The sequence below is a fragment of the Tenebrio molitor genome, chromosome 4 (genome assembly GCF_963966145.1).
Source record: "Tenebrio molitor chromosome 4, icTenMoli1.1, whole genome shotgun sequence".
In the NCBI taxonomy this organism is placed as follows: Eukaryota; Metazoa; Arthropoda; class Insecta; order Coleoptera; family Tenebrionidae; genus Tenebrio; species Tenebrio molitor.
In genome coordinates, this window is record NC_091049.1 from 1,527,324 (window position 1) to 1,550,388 (window position 23,065).

The window sequence follows — 23,065 nt, forward strand, 5'->3', positions numbered from 1 at the left end:
CACGCAGCGATTTACACATTCGTTACGTCAGACCTACTCGGACAACTTTCAATTAATTCTCTCTCAATTGGACATCGTCGTTTCAATTGGCTTAGATAAGATTCGACTGCTGCGACCTCCAGACCACTCACAAAACATTTGACTGCGATAGTTCAGAATGGAGGGTTATCAGATATCCGAAGATGACAAAACAAAAATACGAGAAACCTTCGACGTGACCGAAAGTGAAGTGAAAGTGAGAATAAAACAGTTACAAAAATGGGCCAAAGACTTGCCTCACCTGCCTCAAGAAAGCCAAGGTAACAAGAGCATTGCGCATCTACCCTAAACTTGTCGTGACCAATTTCAGAGGAAGCATTTTTGGAAATCATGCTACTGCGCGGTAAATTCAAAGATGAGTTTGTCAAACCAAACATAGAAAATTATTTCAAATGCTTGGCGAAGCATCCAGATATTTTCCTGAAGCTTGGCAAGTTTAAACCATCTGAAGAAGTCGGGTGAGAGGTCGATGTGCAAAAGTGCGGTTACTGATTTGGTGTGTTTTAGAGTAGTTGTCGTTTCGCCCAAATTTACCTCAAACTATGAAAGAATTGTTGTGTTGAAACTGTCTCCCAAAAATTTGGCGACGAAGAAGTTTGACATCAACCAGATGATCCTGGTTGTTGTGACGACTGCGATGATCATGTACAACAACGACTATCTGCCCAGCATTCGGTTTGTCTTGGATTTCGAGGGCATTTCGGTTTTTGACGTCTTCAAAGTAAACATCAGAGACATGTTCAAGCTCGTGTACATCACCGAGGTGAGTTTGTTTACAATTTTATCTTACTACGATGAAACTGTCTCGATTCTTTGTTGCTGTCTCAGCGTACTACATTTTTATTTTTCGGTGTAGAAAATGCTGAGGATTAGGATATCCGGGTTCGAACTCATCAACACACCAAGGATTTTGACAGCGATTTTGGCCATCGCCAAAGTGCTTCTCAAACCAAAGATGTTTATGAGGGTAAATTAATTAATCCTAAAACATAATGAACTAGACAACTTTTTGTGTTTTGATACGGCCAATGACGTACATACAGGGTGTTTTTGAAATGTGTGCAAAAATTTTAACCACGAGCTACTGGCTTCATGTAGAACTCGGAAAAAAAATTAAAAAATTCTATATCAAAAAATAAAATGACATTTGTTTTTTGAGCTACAATTTTTTTTATTGCTTTTAGTCTTCTACGTTGTCCCACAACCTCGTGGGTAAAATGTCGGCACATTTTAAAAATACACCCTGTATATCATATTTTATAAAACGTACACCAATGCGGTTTCCTTGTTTTAAAGCATATTTCCTATAGGTTACTTCGCATTGGCGTACATTTTATAAAACATGATATACAGGGTGTATTTTTAAAATGTGCCGAAATTTTACCTACGAGGTTGTGGGACAACGTAGGAAACTAAAAGCAATTTAAAAAAATTGTATTACCATTATGTTAAAGCAATTTAAAAATAGAAATAATTAGGGTGCAGTCAAAGGCTCAAGATCACATCACCTTGTCTTGTTTATATCAATTTATTCCAACAAATTATAGTTATTTGTATATCAAGGCCGCGAAATCATTCTTTAACGTACGGGGAGGCGCTTGCGGCCGAGGCGGCAATCTCAAGGATGTTAAAGAATTTCGCGGCCAAGGTACGCGAAGTGCTCGTTTCGCGTAAAAAAATTTTTGTTAATGAAACAAATAGATATCTACCAATAAAATTTGTCGGTAACAATTTGTTCGTTGTTTCGTATGTGTTGTAATACTTCATTGATTAAAAGATGTTGCGCAAAATTATTACGCAAGAAACGTCCTTTCCCCAAAATATTATCAGCGGATTTTTGTTGTTGTTAGTGCAAGAAATGCGTCAAGTTTATATCAACAAAAACTTTTATTTATAATTAACATAACAGAAACAAATTCTCATAGTCATCGACACATACAGTATGTCCAAAAAGTCTGGAAACACCCAAATGAAAACGTAACGCACAATTTTTGAAAAAAATCGAAAGACAGGTCAATTAGTGTTTAAAAAAAGATTTCTGCTGATAGTGTCTGTTCGGTCTTTTCGATGACCTTGAAAAAGTTTTTATGATATTAAAAAAATAGGTTTTTTCAGGGAATTTCTTATGTAAATTGAAAATTTTTTTGACCGTTGGGTCGACAATTAAAAGATCTATTAAAAACGGTAGTAAAAATGCCACGTTGCCGTTTAAAAAACCCTCTGATGACATCATAACTCTTTCAAGGTCATCAAAAAAAGCGAACAGATACCAACCTTTTTGAAAACGCTAGTTCACTTGTTTTTGCGTTTTTCTCGAAAATCATTCGTTTCTATTTTATTGGGGTGTTTCCAAATTTTTTGGACACACTGTATAGATGGACCGAATGTGTCTGCAATTGATTGAAACAAAATTTATTTTTCAAAAAACCATTTTAGTTTTGTTGTTCAAAATTCACCAATCAAATGCGAAGAAAATTGTTATTTGGCTTCTTCTTCATTGTCTCACGTTTCTATTTTCACCCCACTAGATCTCTTAATTCTTATCTCTTATCTCCAATTTATCTTATCGTCTGACAATTGATAATATTGTTTGTTTACTTAATCGAGTTGAATAAACTTGACATTCTTACTTTAGATAACTGCTCATTCGGACTTATCTTCCGTGTATAATAATATCCCCAAAGAATGTCTTCCCAGCGACTATGGAGGAGGATCTCAAAGTTCAGAAAATCTCATAGGTAAGCACATTTATTATTTTGTAATGGCATCTCTCGATCATCCATTGACAAAATAGTATATTATGATACTAGTCTTATAAGAAGCATTTTGTAGCACGGACGGGTTTGGGGCACGACGAGCTTGTGAGGAGCAAGTGCTACAAAATACCTTATAAACGAGATATCACACTCGTACACTAGTTTTTCTATTTTGCGCCTTTATATGCCCTTTTTAAATGAAAAAAGCAGTTTTAAAATTTGGGGAATTTTACAGCGATTGGTAACACAAATATTACAATGGAAAGTTCAATTTGAAGTTATTGTTACATCGTTTGTTTTGCCTTGAAAATGTAAATTGTACTGATCTATTACAGCACTCAAATAATAATCCATTAACACATTCCTTTGAATGCTGTAATAGCTTTGTTATATGCGAAAATTAATTTTTACTTTTTATATGATTTATTTCTGGCTTATTTTTACACGATCTCTTAGAAGAGAGAAACTAGACTTTTGGTCCCATTTCTACTTTTCCCACTTCCTCCGATTATCATTTTTTTTTATTTTTAGAACTGTGGGACCACATCCTTGAAACCCAACACCAATTCTTCGAAAAAATCGCAATCTTGGCCAAACACCAGTCAGAAATCAGCAAAAGAAAAACATGAAACAGCAAGAACGGACCAAAATTATCTCAACTTTTTATACCTTTTCTATCACTTGTTATTTTTTCATAATCAAATAAACGTGTCTGGCGCAAATCTTTAACAGGTGCACAAAATCACGTTTTAGTTTTATTTAAAACGTTTCTAAACAAAATTCCTGCCAGTCCAGTTGCGATCATGATCAAGAACAATTATTCCCCGTGCGACGAGACTGTTAGGGCGCGGATCCACGAGCGCTTCAATGTGGACTCCGATGGAATCAAGCGCGACATAGAAATCATCCGCGAGTGGATCAGGCAGCAGTCGCATCTGCCCCAAGATATCCAAGGTAAAACTAGATTGACTGTTGTGAAGAACTTGACGAAACTTGCGCAGATGACGACTTCCTGGAGAAGTGCCTGCTCAGGAACAAGTTTCGGGTGGAGCACACAAAGGAAAAGCTGGAAAAGTACTACAGCTTGAAAGCAATCTCTGCCAATGAGATAGGAAGGATTCGGTCAGCTTTACCGATAGAGACACGGCTGTAAGTAATTTTTTAGTGAGTTGGTACCTGTAGTTACTTGTCCTTCAGCACGATTTTACCTCTGCCTGTGTTGACGGACAAAATGGAGCGGATCATATTGATCAGGACCAATAACAGCGTAACGGACGACGAGGAGCTCATTATGAGGTCCTTCAAATACACTCTGTGTACGTCGGAGTATTCGTTACGCTGTGACTACAGCGTGGGGTACAGGATTATCCAGGATTTTGAAGGACTCACGTACGAACAGGTCAAGAAGTACGCAATTGCTCTGGGTTCGTTTCCTAAATCCTACAGTGTTAGTTGCGAATTGATTTAGCGACAAGATTGCTCGAATCCTTGTTTGCAGAATGCGTACTTTGCACGGATTGCAGGAGTGGAATACTTGAATGTCCCACCATTCGTTGAAGCTTTTTTGAAAGGTGTCAAAGCTGTGCTCACTGCCAAAATGTTCAGCAAAGCAAGTACTACTCGTTTATTTCAAAACAAATTTTTATTTTTCGCTGTGATTATTAGAAGATTCATTTTCTTTTGTAGATCAGTGTGCACAAAAATTTCGAATCTCTTCACCAAAATGTCGATAAAGCGTATCTACCTCCAGAATATGGGGGCGATTTGGACACTTCAATGGACGAGCTTCTCGGTGTGTAAATAGCTATTTTCGATACAAGTGAGCAAAGTAGTGCATTTAATCACGAGTACGGAAGTTGGGCGTCCGAGCCGAAGGCGAGAACCCCAACCGTACGAGTGATTAAAGTGAGAAAATATATTTTCCTCACTAGTGATTCAAGTGCCATCTTTACTCACTATTTTCGGTGAGCAAAGACCACTGAAATTCAATAATCATGGAAAAAATACTTTTTTGGAGCATTTAACACAGATTCTTTCCAGGAAAGTGGAATCAAGAGATTGAAAGCAACGTGGACGCTCTGGAAAAGGTTATAGTTTCTGAAATTTCCAATGAGAGTTTGAGAGTCGGTGAAGTAAAATATAACGAAGCTTTTGGTGTGGATGGTACTTTTAAGAGTTTAGCTTTGGATTGAAGAGAACGTTTATTATTTGTGTTCACGTTTCGAAAGAATTTACTAAATAAAGAAACCGTATTAATACTATTATTTTATTTCTCTAAAAAAGAATGCCAACCGGACTCTAAATCTTGGAGTTTCTGCAACTTTTCCAAACGATAATAAAAGACTTGCAAAATTGTTTTTGACAGAAATTTGGGTGAAGCTCTCTAAGAATAGATTTTGAATAACTGTCATGATACGTCATCCAACGTGAATGTATATGAAGTGATCAGACAAGATAACGATTAAATCAGTTCTGAGAACTTCAAAAAAGATTAAAAATGAGTTGACAAAAAATTCATCTAAGATTAAGATAATCCAAGAAACTTCAGTGATATCAATTAGCAACTACATTCGATAAACAAAACAAAAACGTTTCAAAAAACGAAGATCTTCTTTTGTGGGGTTTTGGAAATGGTTAGCAAAGAATTAGAAAAAGACAGTTATTTGTTTTTGTTTAAAAAATACGTCTTCAAATTTTATATACATCAGCTCTCCCTCAAGGGTCACCATTGGGTCCACTCTTGTTGAAATCTGGATGTATATATTAATGACGTTATTGGCTCACTGAGTGTGGATCATTTGCCAAAGATTTAAAGATTTTTAATAAAATTCAAGAGTTGGCATTACTGGAGATTTCGGTGTAATTCTTTGTGGTTTTAAGCTGTAAGCAACACATTGGTGTACTTGTGGTTGCCAGTTTTACAACACTTGGTTTAAGAAAATATCTGTAATCTCATTGTTATGTTTATAGAGCACTTATCTGCTTTGTTTTCATGGAATCATCATGAAAGTAAAATCTGTAACACAGTAAGAAAACTAAACGTTTCCAAATGTCAGAAACAAGGTCACATGTTTCAAGACTATCTCTACAATGTGTGATTTTTTTAATGACATTTTTGTGGGTCTTGAGTATTTGGCTACTGCAATCAGAAATACTGCAGCATGAAAGAACAAAAACCAGTAATTTTTTATAGCTAAGATCCCGTAATAAAAAAATTAAGTGTCTTCTGATTTTCTTTTCTGAAATCCTTTCCGACAACTTTTTTTCTGTATAATTCCTGTGCTATTTAGTCTCTTTTCAAACTCTCACGTAACGAGCTATTTTATTAAATAATTGCACGGGTAAATGCTTTGTTAAAAGTTTCCGTTGTGCTGTGTATACATTGATACAAGGTTATTATAAATGATTGTCCCATCGCAGTTGGCGTTGGTGGCGTAGCTGAATGTGCCGCAAGCCTCATAACATGAGTCAGACTAGTATCGCCGGTAGGTGGCGATACTGGCGGTAGTTTTTACCGCCGAAAATCGGTCTACTAGTCTGTCTCATGTTGCGAGGCTCGCGGCACATCTAACATTTGTATGGTTTTCAGCGCCAACTGCGATAGGACAATCATTTATTAAAAAAACCTGTATAAATGGATTGAAATGTGTGTTTTATTCTAGGTTTTCCCCGCTTAAGAAGACAAATACTGACAAAAAAAAGAGAATATAGTAAGAGTCAAATAACAATAGAGGAATTTTTTTTATCGGAAGCAAAAAAATGTGCAATACATTCTTTATAGCGGGTGACGAAAACGAAAAACTTTGGCCGTTGTATCTTGTTTATTTTTTATCCGATTTAAATAAACGACACATCAAATGAAATAATTCCAAAAACACTTCAAGATTATCTGATTTGATATTTTCTTGGACAATTTCCACAATTCATGGCTTCCCTTGTGTTTTATCATATCATCAGATATGCGGATGACTTGGTTATAGTGGCAAAGAGTGAAAGAGAAATGAAAGAAATGATCAAGGGCCTGGGAAAGTATGTGAGAATGAAAAAGCTGGAAGTGAATGTTGAGAAGACGAAAATGATGGTGTTCAATAAGAGAAAGAGGAAGAGTGAAGAGAATGTGTGGAACTGGGAAGGAAGGAAAACAGAACGAGTAAACGAGTTCAAATACTTGGGTTACACATTCAGTGAAAGCGCCACGGATAAGGCACATACCAGAGAGATAGTGAAGAAAGCAAATAAGGTAATGGGATGTGTTTGGGGAATAGGAAAGAGAAAGTGGAGAGGTGATTTCAGGAGAAGAATGATGATGATGTTCGAGAGAAACGCCAGGTTACGTAGTGAGAGAAGAGTGCAAGTGGCTGAGAGTGAAAGGGAGAAAGAGAGCGGCAAAGTTTGAAGACAAAATGGATGGAAGGGAAGAGTGCAGGATACTAACGGAATGGTGGAGAGAAAATAAAAAGAACACGGAGAAGAAGGAGAGGAACGGGTATGCCAGTGAAGTAGTGGAAAGAGTCAAAAACACAGACAAGCAAGAAAGAGGGGAAAGAATCAAAGACAGAGGAAACTTCGGAGTACCTGGGGAGAGAGAGTGGAAAAGAAGGAGAAAGGAAACAGGTATTGGATGGAAGAAGAGAAAAGAAGGTGCAGAATGTGCTACGAGGAGAGAGAGACAATCGAGCACATGTGGAATGGATGTAGCGAATTGAGAGAGAAGAGGAAGAAACGGATAGAAAGAAAAATCTGTTTTATTTATTTTCTTTTTGAAAATGATATTTTTATGTTTAGTTAGATAAAACTGTAATCAGGAATCCGAAAGCCCGTACGGCAAATAAAGCATTATTATTAGAAGAGTCAAATAACAATGGTGGAATTTCTTGTAACGGAAACAAAAAAACGTGCTATAAATTCTTTATACCAAGTGACTGACGAAAAACCTGACGCTGTGTCGCGCTTACTTTTTATCTGATTTTAATAAATGACACATCAAATGAAATACATAATTCCAAAAGTAGTTTTGTCCGACTTTAAGAAAGTTATCCAGGAAAATTGGTCTTGAATTAAACTTTAACAAATGCGAGATCTTTTGCTGTTCTGGAGACACAAATTTAAAAGTCATAAAGGAATTTCAAAATTTAGCACCAGGTATCAAAATTTGTAACCGAGGAGGTTTATCTTTTTTAGGCTCTCCAATCTTTGACCAAGACTTCAAAAACACTATTGAAAAAACTATCATTACAGTTGAAAATCTTTTACACAATGCTGAACTTCTTAGCAAACACGTGGCTTATACTTATATATATAATCAAAAACTGTCTTTTCATACCAAAATTTATTTTTTTATTAAGAACAACTCCTTTTTGGAAATTTTCTAATTATGTTAATTCAATTGATTCTTCTTTAAAGTCTTCTTTAGAAAGAATACTTAATTTACGTTTAACTGATTTACAATGGCGTCAGTCCACTTTACCGATTATATTTGGTGGACTGGGAATTCGTCGCATTTCCGATATTTGCCTCCCTGCTTTCTTATCTTCAATGCATGGTGTTAAAAAGCTTGTTTCTCTATTACTAAATTCAAAGGACAATGAGCTTATTATTCACAATGATGAAGCTTTAGCAGTCTGACATGTAGAAAATGAGAACGAAAGACCAACAATCTTACAATTTCAGAAGAATTGGGATAATATCAATATCAAACAAATAATTGCCAATGACTTAATCTTTAATTCATCTAGGGACTCGGCTCGTTTTAAGGCTTTGCAAAGCTGAGAATCAGGATCTTGGTTACATGCAATACCTTTTCCTAATATTGGTACTCTCTCAGATAACACTTCCTTCCAAGTTTGCATTGGTTTAAAATTGGGTTGTAATCATTTTGACAGTTACATTTTGAAAACTTCTGAAGTTTCAGGTTTTGCCGCTGAAATAGTTCAATTGTTTTGTCAAATTACATATTTAAAGGTTTAGCCTTGAAACCTTAGCCCCTTGGTGCAAAGAAGCCATCGATTTCATTAATGTCATCGGAAACCGACTTATCGCGTAATCAGGCGATTCAAAATCAAAGAAATTCCTTTTCGAGAGGATTTCCCTTGCTATTCAACGTGGAAACGCTGCAAGCATTCGGGGCACTTTTCCCGATTCCGCATTATTATCGGAAATTTTTGTACATATTGTAAAACAAAAATATTATGTACTTAAGTTGATTAATTAATAGAATTTTTGTTTATTTAAATTTGGAACACTTCAACATTATCTGAGTCGATATTTTTTCCGACAATTTTCGGTTGTGCTTTATCAATTTTTACCAGTTAAAGTATTTACAAAACAAAAGTGTTTCTTAAATAAATTTAAAATAATGTCAGAATTAATAGTTGCGTGTCCAGCTTTAACCTCCCAATATGGACAAGCTTGAAATATTTTATACACTTTTTATAAAGACTTGACGTCAATGCCAATTTAATAAAAACCGTGAAATATCGCAACGAACCACAGAAATTCAGAAATACTAAAGTAGTGACAATGGACCAATTCTTTCTGTCCGAAAAAAAAAGAAGTGCCATAAATGCTTCACACAATATATCTGAACAAACACTACAGGCTAAAATAGAATATTTGAAGAAATGGATAGATCAATGCCCTCATTTACCACTGGAAAGTAAACGTAAATCTGTTGGTTACTGAGTGGTACAAGGGCATTAATTTTCTGTCCCCAGATGACTGGTTCCTTCAAATAATGTTACTAAGAGGGAAATTTCAGGAACAAACTGTTAAGAAAAATATTGAAAATTATTTTAATTATCTTTGCCGACATCCTGACGTTTTTATGGGACTGGCGAATTTAGAACCTGCGAATGAAGTTGGGTAAGTCTTGAAATGTACTACTGAGGCGACTCTTGTGCACAATTTTTCATAAATTATTCATCTGGTTTTAAACTATCACCCAATACTTGATTCAGTGCGCACCAAATTGAACAGGTGGTTATTTTGACGTCACTTACCTGGTTATGCGAACTAATCAGATTACATTTGCACATAATTAACTCTTACTAATTCTGATTTAATTAGATCAAGCAGCTACATAACTTCAATTTAATTGGTAGATACGTAAAAAGCAGTTCTTCTCAGTTACTCTTAAGATTTTTCCTTGGCACATTTATTTAGTCATTGTAGTAAAAAATTTGATTTGAAAATAACTACCAATGGAATCTTTGAATGTAAGGTTCTGATATCAAATTTTATAGGGTTTCCCTTGCAGTACCTGGTTGGACTCCTTCATGGGAAAGAGTCTTCATCTTAGGACTCAACCCTGAAAGATTAGGCACAGTTTTAGATTTTCACCGTTGCGTTTGTCTTGCTGTGGCTACACTTACGATCTTGTTCAACCACGACTACGTCCCTAGTCTTCGTGTGATCTTAGATTTTGAAGCTTGGACAATGAGTCACATTTTACAAGTAAATATCAACGACCTCTTCAAACTAATGGAAATCTACCAGGTACCATAATTCTTGTAATTTAAAATAAAATCATCTGTGCCTATTTTTCCACTAGAATACCGTAAAGATGCGAATTTCTGGAATAGAAATCATCAACGCACCACACGTCATAGGTGTTGTTTTACATTTGGCTAGAATTGTGATGAGCCCCAAGTTATTTTCGAGAGTGAGTAACTGAGCGAAAAGTTGTCTCGAGCGACTTTTTCTTTTAGATAACTGTACACAAAGATCTGCGTTCTCTGCACGAGAAGGTTCCAAAGCAAAACCTTCCGAATGATTATGGAGGCGAGTTGCAGAGCAAAGAGGAACTGCTGAGTATGCAAGAGCAAATCTCTTCGATTCGTAGCTTTTAATTGTGTTTTGTTAATTTTCAGAAGTTTGGGGTGAGATATTTACGCAAAAGAGAGGTTTCCTGGAAAATATAGAACAACTTTGTCAAAGGAACGATCAAGAGCAGTCGGTATTTGGTGCTCAGGGTTCTTTCAAAACTCTAGTTGTAGATTAAGCGATCTAGGTGGTACAGTTGGTTGCAAAAAAAACGAGAAACGAAAATTTTCCAAATGTAAATTTGGTTTTGCCCCTTCCTCAATTAATTGTCTACTTGACAAAACCTATCAAATAATTTTTTTAAATGTCATTAAATTTTCACGTTAATTCTAACCCATCTCTCGTATGGAAAAATTGTAAAAATGTGCCAATTTTATTTTGACAGTTCCCGTTTTTTTTTGCAACCAACTGTAACCGTGATCAAAGTTATGTTTTTTGAAATTAAATTTTCTTGAAATGCGAATGTAAAAAATGTATGAAGTCAGTTAAAACGCCGCGAGCAATAAATATTTTTTTATGTGACTTAATGGTTCTTTCACACATCCATTTTGACAAGATGGAAGCTCGGTCACCTGACCTGACCATAGAACAGTGAATTATGCAACAAAGTCAACGTTTGGTAATACTATTTTCAAGGTTCACATCAATACCAAATTGACGTTTGTTTGACATTTCACCGAAAAATCTGCTTTCCAGTGGCGTCGCGTTTGGCAATAAAGCTTGTAATTATCAGATAATAATAATAAAATGCACAATTATAATTCCAACGCCTAAACTTTGTGAGTTACGATTAATTTATTATAAAGTAGCGTTTGAGACCACGCCCACGCTTATTTGCATATGATTCCGCTACGACGGACGTGACCCATATTGTGCAACGCCTGCCCTGATTTGTTTTCTTTCTGATCACTTTGTATAATTTCAAAAGAAACACTTTACGTCCATCATTTCCCTCGAGTGCAGTGAAAGTTGCAAGCAACCTACTTTTGCAATTAATTGCATTTACATTCTGTAACTCGGTATGATTGTGTGAAACTGAAAAATTAAAAAGTAGTTTACGAAGAAGCCCTTACATCAAAAAAGCAAAAAGTTTTCACATGTAAGTAAGGAAATATCGCAAATTAACAACACCACATTTTTACAACATAATGACTGTGTGTTTCTTCGAGAAAGTAGCATAATTGATTAATATTATCAGCAGCAACCACAATATTTTAATGGTACTTTTATCATTACGTTATCAAATTGTAATTGCATAAAGTGAGCAAGAAACATGTCCGTAACATTAATCTAATTTTTTAATTTTGTTAAACAGCTTAAAAATAATTCAAAAGCCACACAAGGTTAGAGGAAATGATAAAAGACGCGTCACATTATCATTATTGCGAGAATTTAGATTGTTATTGGACAACTGTTAAAAATATAGGTCTTAATTCAGTGAATTGACAAATACCTACGCAGAACTTTCTAAATAAAAATATATTTCTTCAAATTGTGTAAATACAGGGTGTTACAGAACTAGGTGCTTTAATTTTAACTGGTAATAGAACTCGTCAAAAGGAACAACTTTTCTATCTACCATTTTGTCGAAAAACGATGTTTAATTCCAAAAAAAAATTGGAGAGATTTTTCACTAAAATAGCCCTACGCCGCTAAATACTGCAATGGCTAGTTGAGATCAGCGACAACATGAAAAAAACGTCCATTTTCATCCAGAAAACGAAATCGAAAATCAAACAAATCTAGCAAAAAATCCACTTCGTAGGAATCTGGTTGTTTCACGTTTTTAGGTAGCTTAGGAAAATCTTTCCTACTTTTTTAAGCCATTACGCAACGTTTTTCGCCAAAATGGCAGAGAGAAAAGTTGTTCCTTTTGATGAGTTCTATTACCAGTTCAAATTAATGCACTTATTTTTGTTACACCCTGTATGTTCAATAATGGATGCAACCAAAAATCAAGACAATTTACGTCGGATTTCAGTTTACGATGTAAACAAAAACTGCGCTTGAAAGGCTGTTGAACATTGACTCAAAGATCAAGGTTAACAGGACATTGGCAACTTTAATTAAAAATGATGTAATCCTAAAATGCATAAACCACTTAACTTTGTTAAAAGTTTCCTCTGTGTGAATACAGTCTCATTTTTAAAGTTGTGCAGATATTTTAAGGTAGGTAGGTTTTGCGGTAGTAAAAGTGTTAAAAGAAGGCAAAATAGCCCAACTTCCCCTATACAAAAGTCAACGGAATCAGTTTGTTTGGAAACCGCTGGAAATTTTTAAATCTGGCGGGTAGTTTTGACGTACGACCAAAATAAAATGTCAAGTTTATGATTTTTTTTGACACATTTTTGGAAAAAAATTTCGCCCCCTTTTTCTCGAAAACTATCAACATTTGTATAAGGAATTATTGGCTCAATCGTTTCCTATTGTGGAGTTCTATTACTGGTTAAAATATCTGCACAACTTTCAAGGTCACCCTGTATATTAAAATGTATATGTGCATTCTATTTTAAGTTGTCCCCATCCAAGAAGAAAGATAAAACCGGTCTCGACGCTATCAGTAGCTAACCAAAAAGGGTAATACAAGAGTAAGAGTGCAATAACCATGGAGGAATTTCTTGTGTCGGATGATAAAGAAAAATGTGCTATAAATGCTTTATTTAATGTATCTGAAGAAACCCTAGAGACTAAAGTAAAATCCTTGAAAGAATGGATAGACCAGTGCCCCCAATTACCGTTGGAAAGTAAAGGTAGTGTATTGGTTAGAGAAGTTATGAATTAATTTAATTTAATTTGTCACTTAGATGAAGGATTTCTGCAAATAATGTTACTGAGGGGAAAATTTCAGGAAGAAATTGTTAAGAAAAATATCGAAAATTATTTTTGTTATCTTTGCCGATATCGTGAATTTTTTGCTGGACTGGCCAATATAAATCCTCTCCATGAAGTTGGGTAAGTTGTGCACAAAACAAAACTAGAACAGGATCCAGGGTTTTGTAAATTTAAAAAAATCCTTGGTTTCTGATTCTTCTGAATGCAAACTGAGCTAGAATAGTTTAATTATTTAAGATTCCAGGATCAACATCTTATTACCTTGTTTGACTCCTTCGTGGGAAAGAATTTGTTTCTTTAAACTGGACCTTACAAAAGTAGAAATGAATGTAGATGTTCATCGGTGTTTTGCCATTTGTTTAGCCACCGCTGTCATCGGGTTCAATCACGATTATGTTCCTAAACTCCGCATAATCATAGATTTAAAAGGCTTCACAATGAGTCACATTTTACAAGTAAATATCAACGAGCTCTTCAAACTAATGGGAATCTACGAGGTACATTAATCCTTATATTTTAATATGAAATAATTCTCTGTGCTCATTTTTGCACTAGAATATCCTGAAGATTAGAATTTCTGGAATAGAACTCATCAACGGACCACATATTTTAGGTACTGTCTTAAATATGGCCAAAGTTGTCTTGAAACCGAAGTTATTCTCGAGAGTAAGTTACTGGTCGAAAGGTTATCTCGAGCTGGTTTTTTCTTGTAGGTGTTTGCGCACCAAGACCTGTCTTCTCTGCATAAAAATGTCCCAAAGCAAAATCTTCCGAGCGATTATGGAGGCGAGTTGCAAAGCACAGAGGAGCTGCTAGGTATAATTCAGTCATTTCCTCGACTCATAGTTTGCGTTGCGTTTTATCAATTTTTAGAAATTTGGGATCAGATATTTACGAAAAAGAAAAGTTTCTTGGAAAAAATAGAACAACTTTCTCAAAGAAATAACGAAGATGAGGGAATTTTTGGTGTCCAGGGTTCGTTCAAAACTCTAGTTGTAGATTAAGTAATGCAAATGCTCAAAATCATTTTCTTTATTTTAACCGTTGGGTGGCACAGGATGTGCTTTATTCCGTCATGTTGGCAATAAAAGATTAAAAAAAAAGTACAAAGGAATTATTGTTTCGCAACAATACGTAAATATCTCCAGAGAAATAACCCTTTGAAGAATTAAGAAGTTCTTCATTGTGTTCGTTCCTTCACCCCCCTATAGAACATTGCAAAGCCCCGGTGCCACCATTTTATTTTACTTTTGAGGTGCTGTCACGAATCGCACCCACGCTTGAATTTGAATATCACGAGTGCGCAGCACGAGTGGTAATCTCAAGCGTGGGGACATGAGTGAGAACACCACAAAAATAGTCTACTTAACTTTGACTAAGAGTGGTATTCGAGGGACTATTCAGCGAACAAAATTTATAATTTTGACATTATGCCCCACGTTGTTGAGCCACTTTTAACAGTGTTTGTGTTGTAAATTGTTTATTTACATAAAGGTAAACAAAGTTAATAAAGGTTTGTAGTGAGACACTTGAGGGAGTTCGGATGATCATATGAATAATGATTGATTTGTCCATGCGTGCATCCCTTTTATAGCCTGGCTGGGGATGGTACGGCACGCTCCGACGGCGCGCAGCTGATGATGATGGTAGGGGCCCAGCGATTAGATTCTCGCTGGCGACGGTAGCGCTTCTAAAGGGTTAGTACGGGGCGCTTTGGTACTACATCCGTGATTTATGCTACATAATCAAATTTCCTAATAATCGATAATTTTCACTAGTGATTTTATTTTTTTGGAAAATGTGATGTGAGTTAAATAGTCACCTCATAAAAATTTGACCAATGAAAATGTACTAATTAGGTAAAGTTTAATGTATAATGCATAAATAGTCACCTGACCGGACCACAGAGCACTGAATTATGCAACAAAAACCCAAATAATAGTAGTGAGTTTTTTGTGCTAAGCCCGGAGATTGAACGGCAACTGGGCGAAGTATAAAAAGACCTGAATGAAATAAGAAACAAATCACCAAAAGAATTATTCGTATCCTAAGGTCAAGGCGGTAAAAGTGGAATTTGCCCAATCACTACTGCACTTTTTTTGTGATGCATTATTGCATCACAGATACGTGAATCTCGTCCAAACTAACAAACTGCAACGCAGAATCATCGCATCAACACCCAAATAATAAATTTGTAGTGATCAAGTGACAATGGAGACATTTTTTGTGTCCGAAAAAGAAAAAAGTGTCATAAACGCCTTACAAAATGTTTCTGAAGAAGCAATAGAGACTAAAATAAATACTTTGAAAAAATGGATTGGGCAGTGTTCTCATCTGCCACTGGAAAGTAAAGGTAATCTGTCACTTAAAACGAGCGTGCATTTTTTTTTCATTGAATTTGTGTCGTTAGATGAAGAGTTTCTGAAGATAATGCTACTGAGAGGGAAATTTCAGGAAGGAAATGTCAAAAAAAGGGTCCAAAATTATTTTACGCATCTTTGTAAATATCCTGAATTTTTCGTTGGGTTGAAGAATATAAAACCTTCTAATGAAGTTGGGTAAGTTGGGTAACTCAGACATTGTGTGTACAGTCCCGTGACAATTGCATGTAAAGCACCCAACCTATTTTTCAAAAGACCCAACAGATGATATCTGTTGGCACAAGATTTGGTGAATATGGTGGACCTTACCTTGCGTTCTCGGACAAGAAAACTTCTAGAATTTAATTTAAACTGGAATCTATAAATGTAAGACTCTATATAAAATTTTATAGGGTAGTCGTTACATCACCTGCTTTGACTCCTTCGTGGGAAAGAATTGTCATCTTAAGTCTCGACTCTGAAAAATTAGAAAAAGTTTTAGATGTCCATCGGTGCCTTTATTTTGCTATAGCCACAGGCACGATCTTGTTTAACTACGACTACGTTCCTAGTGTGCGTGTCATCTTAGATTTTGAATCTTGGACAATGAGTCACATATTACAAGGAAATATCAATGACTTCTTCAAAGTAAGGGACATCTACGAGGTACACTGATGCTTGTAATTTAAAATGAAATAATTATCGGTTCCTATTTTTACACTAGAATGTCTTTAAGATGCGAATCTCTGGAATAGAAATCATCAACGCACCACATCTTTTAGGTGCTGTCTTAAATCTAGCCAAAGTTGTTTTGAAACCAAAGTTATTCTCGAGAGTAAGTAGCTGCTGCAAAAGTTGTCTCGAGCTACTTTTTCTTTTAGATAACTGTACACAAAGATCTGCGTTCTCTGTACGAGAAGGTTCCAAAGCAAAATCTTCCGCGTGATTATGGAGGCGAGTTGCAGAGCGTAAAGGAATTGCTGAGTATGAAAGAACATATCTCTTCAATTCGCAGGTCTTAATTGTGTTTTATCAACTTTCAGAAGTTTGGGATGAGATATTTACGAAAAAGAGAGGCTTCTTGGAAAATATAGAACAACTTTGTCAAAGGAACGGTCAGGAGGAGTCGATATTTGGTCCTCAGGGTTCTTTCAAAACTCTAGTTGTAGATTAAGTGATCTAGCTGGTAACTGTGATTAAAGTTAAGTCATTTGAAATTTAATTTTCTTGAAATGGGAATGTTAAAAATGTACGCAGTCAGTTAAAACGCTGCGAGCAATGTTATAAGACCAATAAATATTTTTTCTGTTACTTAGTGGTTTCTTTGACCGATATGCTACAACGTAGCGTTAATCTATTTTTCAATTTTTTGCAAAGGGGCGAGAAGGTGTTATTTTTCGAAAAATGTTTTGGCGAATCCCATCCAAATCCAAAAGTTCCACCCACAGACGCGCCTTTATGATGTGGGAGCTAAAAAAAAAAAAATTTGCAACTCAACTTTAAAGTTAGACTACTCGGCAACTATACATCGCAGGATCAAATAGTTTACAGAAAATTGATCCGAAGAACGATGCAGACCCAATGGTACAAAAATCATTGCTGTGTCTTCAATAATAAGCGAGATCGTGTCTAAATCGGACCGGTCGAAAGTTAGAACATTTTCGATCACCTCCATTGTGAATCAGTCCAAACTAAAAGTGGCCTACGCGATAGAATTCGACGAAAGGATTCCATTAAAGCAAGAATCGTTGCTATACCGCCGCTTTAAAAAAAGTTATGTGCACAAAAATGTGTTTATCTTCAAGAGGTCTAAAATCGCAACTTTGTGTATCTCTATAGAAACGGTTGAAGTGGCATTTTCTGTAACATTTCAAATCCTAGGAGTTGAAATGTCCACAGGCGGCTCGACCGAGTCCAATGTAAGGTCATTTGAAGCACTTAATTGTATCTGCTATCGGGCCTTCAAATAAATATATATTTAGAGTAGGTGTAGACGACATTCTAATTCTGTTAACAGTGTAAAGTAATTTTTGTAGGTTACCAATTATTGTCCGGAGTTACACAGGTTACGTAGTAAGCTTTTTCCCAATTTCACATTGTCATATTCCGTGGAGAGGGAATAGGGAGAATGCACTACAAAAATTAAAAATATTTTCTAACCTAATCTTATTTCGTTAAAATGTCAGACGTTTCTTGTGTCATTTTCTATGCTGGAAAAATGTTGCGAACAATTGAATTTCCATAGGTTGCTCTAAATATAAATTTATTTGAAGGCCTGTTATTATTAGACATATAAAGAGAAAAAATCGATTTTGAAACCATGTTATACATCAATGTTGACTCTATAAAACAATATGTTTGTCCTGCCTGTACGAATTTTGATGAGTTGAAAAACGTAAAAAACGTTTCCCATTTAAATCCAAGTTGGGAAGCTAAAACCTGCCCAGTTTAACGTTCCCATTGCAAGTGCATCCAAGAAACTTGATGTGAATGTAAGTATGTATAGAGTCTAGTTTTGCATATTAGTACCAGTCGTTCCAAGAGAAATTGTTTACGTAGATCATGCTTAAATTTGTTTCATTTTGAAAATGGTGAATAAACTAGTCCATTATTCGGAAGGAACCAAAGGTGTAATGGTGACAGGAATATTTATTATACAGGGTGTCTTAAAATTATCGTATTCCGAATTCGGGGCTTAGTAGGGGACATCCCGTTGACCAAGAAAAAATGTTAAAAAAAAATTGCTGTCACTGAAAAAAATATCAAAGTTGTCAATATTTATTCAAAAGTACCTGATTAATATTCTAGCTATGTTGTACTTCTCTTTTGAACAAAAATTGGAAAAATAAAACTTTTATTTTTTCGAGATAAAGCTGTTTTTTCAAGAAATGTTTTTTGATTTATATTTTTAATATTTTACATAATCATCCTCACCATATTTAAAAATGAATGTCAACCATTTATATTTTTTAATTGAAGAAAACATGATGAAAAGTTTGAACCTTCAGACCCATTTATCTTTGTAAAGACTCCCCCTATATTTTTTATTTTATTTTTTCGATATTCCTGAGATTTTTCTCTACAAGACCCCCGACTGTAATAGTGTACAAGATATTCTGCTGGTGCTGGAATTTGTTACCATCTCGAGTCAGCTCCGTGGAGAGTGGACCTATATATTGTATTATTGAGATAGCTCTGGAAAGTCATTTGCTCCAATTTTTTTGATAATATTCCCGAAGCGCCTCAAAGCTCTGTAACAGGGTATTTCACGAGTGATAATGAGCCCGGCGAAATTAAAAATGCAACCCATAATACACTTCCAAAGCTAACTTGGCTATTTTAAATATCGTATTGTTTTAAACTGAAATTATGAATCCATAATGGCTTTGTTTCCAATAATTTTATTTGTCACAACTGACATTTACGAAAAAGTTAAAATACGACGATTAACAATGAGAAAACTGAGATTATAATTAAGGAAATATCGCAAATTAACAACATTTTTTTAACATTTGACTTTCCTCCGAGAAAGTAGCGTAATTAATTAATATCGCCAGCAGCAAGCATAATATTTTAATGGGATTTTTATCATTATGTTATTAAGTTAAAATTACGTAAGTGAGCAACATTGTGTGCAAGAAGGACATCCGCAAGGTGAAAATTTATTTCTTTATTTTGCGGAACAGAATAAAATTAATTTAAAAGCCACATTACAAGGACAAAGAAGATAATTAAAAACACTTCATATTATCATTATTGCGAAATTTCTGGTAAGAAAGAATTTGTGTTGTTATTGGACAACTGAGTTATTACAGAACACAAATAAAAATAGTGGGTGTTCATTTAAATTTATCCTCAAAGTTGGTATTGAAGAGTCGATTGTGAACGCACCACCCGTCAGTTAAAACAGTTAAGCAGCCCATCCGTCATTTTCAACAACTTTTTTCTCAAGTTTTTTTAAATACAGATGTCTCAAAAATGGCGCCCAATCTCTTGAGGGGTTAAACTATTTGAAGAGTTGAGTTCAATTTCGTTGTGAATTTTTTTTTCCTTTGACTATTTTCATTTTAAAATAAGCAAATTTGGCAACATCGGTTGGTGTGCACAATCAACTAAACCAATTCTCGTTTGAGGTCAATGTTGCCACTGTTATTTTAGCGTATTTTGGTAGGTCATTACTCTAAAAAGAATTACTTCGGTGTTGTTCCACTACCTAAAGGGGTCTTGGAAAAAGTAATATTGTAAAGTAATTTATAATTCAGCTGTAAAATTTGGTAATAAAGGAGATACATCTCTTTGAAATTACCATATTTAAGAGCAAGTTATACAAAATCAGTTGGTCCGATCAAATTTTGTATTGAGATTTACCTTCCCAGACTTCTATTCTTTAAGACCCTTAGGAGGTTGGGCGCCATTTTTGAAACACCCTGTATAAGGGGTTAAAATTTGTATACCCTTATGTTAAGAGTTAAGAGACCTATCAAAATGAAGACGAATAAATATAAGTTGCTATTTAAAAAAATTGATGATGACGTCATAACTTTACAAGGAACACCTGTATAAAAAAAAATGTTACGTCAATAACCGTGAAATTGAAATTAAAAATCGACCTGTTTTTGCTCTTTTTTCAAAACTCAACAGTTTATGATTTATCGAATTACTTTTGCCCCTCCCTGTATAATAAAAATGAAATGATGTTCCTTGGTAAGCGCATCACTTCAGAACGGCTGAACCGATTTGGCCAATTCTTTTTTTTAAATGTTCGTGATAGTCCTAATCGGGTTTTTATGGAAAAAAAAATGTGGAAAAGTTGCCCGGAAAATTGGAAAATTCGGGAAAAACTGAAAGTCCTTTTTTCTATGAGATTTTTGTGATGGATATGCATTGTTTTTTTTGTTTTGTTCGTTATAGTCGTGAAAAAGTTTTCAGGAAAAAAAATCGAGACAATTACAAAGGAAAGTCGGAAAATTCGGGCAAACTGCAAAAATTATAATTTTTGTATGCATTCTCGATCATAACTGACGATAGGAACAACATATTTGTTTAATTCTTTTTTTTTTTGTTCGATATGCCCCAGATAGAAATAACTCAACTGAATGTTTTTAATAGAAAAAAAATCTATAAGATCTGGAGAAAAATCTGGAAAAACTAAATTAAAATAATTCGGGAAAAACTGAAAGTGTTTTTTTGTATGAACTCCAGACCATAACTCAGGATTCGAACGATGGCTATGCGTAATTTTTTTTTGGTGTATTAAAGTTTTGGATACGTTTTCGGAAGCAAAATTCGGGACAATTACAAAGGAAAGTCGGAAAATTTCAAAAATTATAATTTTTGTATGCACTCTCGATCATAACTGACAAGAAGAGCCACATATTTGCTTCATGCTTTTTTTTCAATTGAAAAAAAAACCAGAAGATTTGAAGAAAAATCTGGAAAAACGCAATATCCAGTACATTTAAATAAAATTACATTTGCTTTTATTTTTGTGTTGTTTGGCGATCTGTCCAACAAATGTAGATGTTTTATTTCTTTTCTAATTTATTTGCCTACATGCACAAATGTCATTTGACAGCTGATTATGACATTGGGAATCAAACCAATCGGATTGTTTACTTGAACATCGATCTTGCAATCGAAATCAAAATATAAATATTGGGTGATTGAAAATAATTCTGGATAAATCTGGCAACTATGTACGAAAATGAATGTGGCAACTGTATGGGTAGGATAGATAATATAAAATAATTGCATTAATTTATTGTTTAAAATCCATAAACATCACTGGTAAATGATTTGTTAAGTTTCTACTGTGCTGTGTTTACAGGGTGAGTTAAGTTTTACCGCGCTCACGATTAAGCCTATTAAAAATTAGTAAAAATTACGAAACTTTAGGGTTACATTGCCTTGTAACAAGACTTCAAATGTGTGTAATCATTTTTCCCTTATCACTTAACTCAGAGCCATAAAATAAAAAAAATCGATTTTGAGCAAAAAAATTTTTTTTTCGTACACGCTCGTAATTCACAATTAATTCAAAGAGCACATTTATTAAATTCGCATCAAAACAAAATTATTCGTTTTTGAATTATTTCAATTTTAACATTAAGAGCAAAAAATGACCAAAAATGACAACTGCAGTGTCATAAATAAATATCTCATTGTTGGGAAACATCTGTTGACCACTTTTCTAGTAATTCTTAAGTCCCTAAAGAGTACCATAAACAACCTACGTCAACTTCTTTTGTGGAACTGACCGCCCAATTTAATAATAAATCATAGCTAAATTTTGCACTTTAATATCAAATTCCATTTATTTATTAAGAACTTATCTAACGTAACATATTAAAAACAATAATAAATTTTCAAAAACCGGTGATGTTTTCATGATTTCAATAACACCAAATTTCTCCTAAATGTTTGAAAGGACTCTCAGTAAAAAATTGTGTAAATTAATGTAACGGTTATTCAATTAAAACAGAATCTTTACCTGTTTCATTAAAAATTTTGAAATTTCAACAGACTGTTCTACAGTAATACACAATCATTCCTGAATTTTTTGAGAATTTTAAATTGATTAGAAGTGGGTGTTTTCGCTCAGGCGGTAAAACTTAACTCACCCGGTACATTAACAGAAATGAATTGAAATGTGTATTTACGTTTTCGACGCTTAAGAAGAAAAATAAAAGGGGATTCGGTGCTGGCAGTAGTTAACAAAAAAGGATAGGTGAGAGACTAAACTAAAATCCTTGAAAGAATGGATAGACCAGTGCCCCCATTTGCCATTGGAAAGCAAAGGTAGTGTATTGCTTACAGATGGTACGAGTTAATTTAATTTGTCACGTTAGATGAATGGTTTCTGCAAATAATGTTACTGAGAGGGAAATTTCAGGAAAAAGTTGTTAAGAAAAATATCGAAAATTATTTTTGTTATCTTTGCCAATATCGTGAATTTTTTGCTGGATTGTCGAATATAAAACCTCTAGATGAAGTTGGGTAAGTTGTGGACCGGATTATGAATTGATGACACGAGATTTTAGAATCATCAGAACGATGAAGATGAAACCACATTATCTTGGTTGTAAATTCCTGGTGTCTGATCCTTCTGAATGCAAACTAACTCGAATATTTTAGTTATTTAAGATTGTGATTTAAACTCTTATAGGGTAGGTCTTGTCTTACCTTTTTTGACTCCTTCCTCGATTTTAAAGGTTGGGTAATGAGTCACGTTTTACAAGTAAATATCAACGAGCTCTT

The 23,065-nt window shown here is 34.7% G+C and overlaps 4 protein-coding genes across 8 annotated transcripts in view; 3 read left to right on the forward strand and 1 right to left on the reverse strand.

Moving 5' to 3' along the window:
* The window catches only part of LOC138128776 (TWiK family of potassium channels protein 7-like), a 261,082-nt gene that overhangs the window by 193,833 nt on the left and 44,184 nt on the right, over nucleotides 1-23,065 (reverse strand). The window lies entirely within an intron of this gene.
* Nucleotides 54-3,540, forward strand: LOC138128097 (alpha-tocopherol transfer protein-like). Its single transcript, XM_069044288.1, has 6 exons — nucleotides 54-299; nucleotides 350-497; nucleotides 547-802; nucleotides 896-1,006; nucleotides 2,675-2,777; nucleotides 3,327-3,540. The coding sequence occupies exons 1-6, from the start codon at nucleotides 158-160 to the stop codon at nucleotides 3,422-3,424; spliced, it is 858 nt and encodes a 285-aa protein (XP_068900389.1). The 5' UTR covers nucleotides 54-157; the 3' UTR covers nucleotides 3,425-3,540.
* LOC138128095 (clavesin-1-like) lies at nucleotides 3,597-5,066 on the forward strand. Its single transcript, XM_069044284.1, has 6 exons — nucleotides 3,597-3,749; nucleotides 3,797-3,944; nucleotides 3,993-4,242; nucleotides 4,294-4,404; nucleotides 4,482-4,587; nucleotides 4,836-5,066. Exons 1-6 carry the CDS (start codon nucleotides 3,599-3,601, stop codon nucleotides 4,985-4,987), a joined length of 918 nt encoding a protein of 305 aa, XP_068900385.1. The 5' UTR covers nucleotides 3,597-3,598; the 3' UTR covers nucleotides 4,988-5,066.
* On the forward strand, nucleotides 9,165-17,119 carry LOC138128096 (alpha-tocopherol transfer protein-like). 4 transcript variants are annotated; one of them, XM_069044286.1, is made up of 12 exons: nucleotides 12,627-12,785; nucleotides 13,131-13,366; nucleotides 13,421-13,568; nucleotides 13,693-13,945; nucleotides 14,004-14,114; nucleotides 14,162-14,264; nucleotides 14,322-15,801; nucleotides 15,859-16,006; nucleotides 16,222-16,474; nucleotides 16,533-16,643; nucleotides 16,690-16,792; nucleotides 16,852-17,119. In XM_069044286.1, the coding sequence occupies exons 7-12, from the start codon at nucleotides 15,660-15,662 to the stop codon at nucleotides 16,980-16,982; spliced, it is 888 nt and encodes a 295-aa protein (XP_068900387.1). In that variant the 5' UTR covers nucleotides 12,627-12,785; nucleotides 13,131-13,366; nucleotides 13,421-13,568; nucleotides 13,693-13,945; nucleotides 14,004-14,114; nucleotides 14,162-14,264; nucleotides 14,322-15,659; the 3' UTR covers nucleotides 16,983-17,119. The 4 variants fall into 4 exon arrangements, 2 of the variants coding, with proteins under 2 accessions (XP_068900388.1, XP_068900387.1); XR_011158534.1 differs by lacking the exons at nucleotides 15,859-16,006; nucleotides 16,222-16,474; nucleotides 16,533-16,643; nucleotides 16,690-16,792; nucleotides 16,852-17,119 and having other exon boundaries at nucleotides 12,626-12,785; nucleotides 14,322-15,253; nucleotides 15,308-15,655; XM_069044287.1 differs by lacking the exons at nucleotides 12,627-12,785; nucleotides 13,421-13,568; nucleotides 13,693-13,945; ... (6 more) ...; nucleotides 16,690-16,792; nucleotides 16,852-17,119 and adding exons at nucleotides 9,165-9,456; nucleotides 9,509-9,656; nucleotides 10,037-10,289; ... (1 more) ...; nucleotides 10,502-10,604; nucleotides 10,664-11,715 and having other exon boundaries at nucleotides 13,131-13,245.

Excerpts from the sequence above, each read along its gene's own strand:
- LOC138128097 (XM_069044288.1), top strand. The coding sequence starts at position 158 with ATGGAGGGTTATCAGATATCCGAAGATGACAAAACAAAAATACGAGAA. Across the intron at positions 1,007-2,674 it reads AACCAAAGATGTTTATGAGG|ATAACTGCTCATTCGGACTT; the intron begins GTAAATTAATTA and ends TTCTTACTTTAG. Across the intron at positions 2,778-3,326 it reads AAGTTCAGAAAATCTCATAG|AACTGTGGGACCACATCCTT; the intron begins GTAAGCACATTT and ends TTTTATTTTTAG.
- LOC138128095 (XM_069044284.1), top strand. The coding sequence starts at position 3,599 with ATGATCAAGAACAATTATTCCCCGTGCGACGAGACTGTTAGGGCGCGG. Across the intron at positions 4,243-4,293 it reads CGTTTCCTAAATCCTACAGT|AATGCGTACTTTGCACGGAT; the intron begins GTTAGTTGCGAA and ends CCTTGTTTGCAG. Across the intron at positions 4,588-4,835 it reads TTCAATGGACGAGCTTCTCG|GAAAGTGGAATCAAGAGATT; the intron begins GTGTGTAAATAG and ends GATTCTTTCCAG.
- LOC138128096 (XM_069044287.1), top strand. The coding sequence starts at position 9,315 with ATGGACCAATTCTTTCTGTCCGAAAAAAAAAGAAGTGCCATAAATGCT. Across the intron at positions 9,457-9,508 it reads TTTACCACTGGAAAGTAAAC|ATGACTGGTTCCTTCAAATA; the intron begins GTAAATCTGTTG and ends TTCTGTCCCCAG. Across the intron at positions 10,605-10,663 it reads GAGCAAAGAGGAACTGCTGA|AAGTTTGGGGTGAGATATTT; the intron begins GTATGCAAGAGC and ends GTTAATTTTCAG.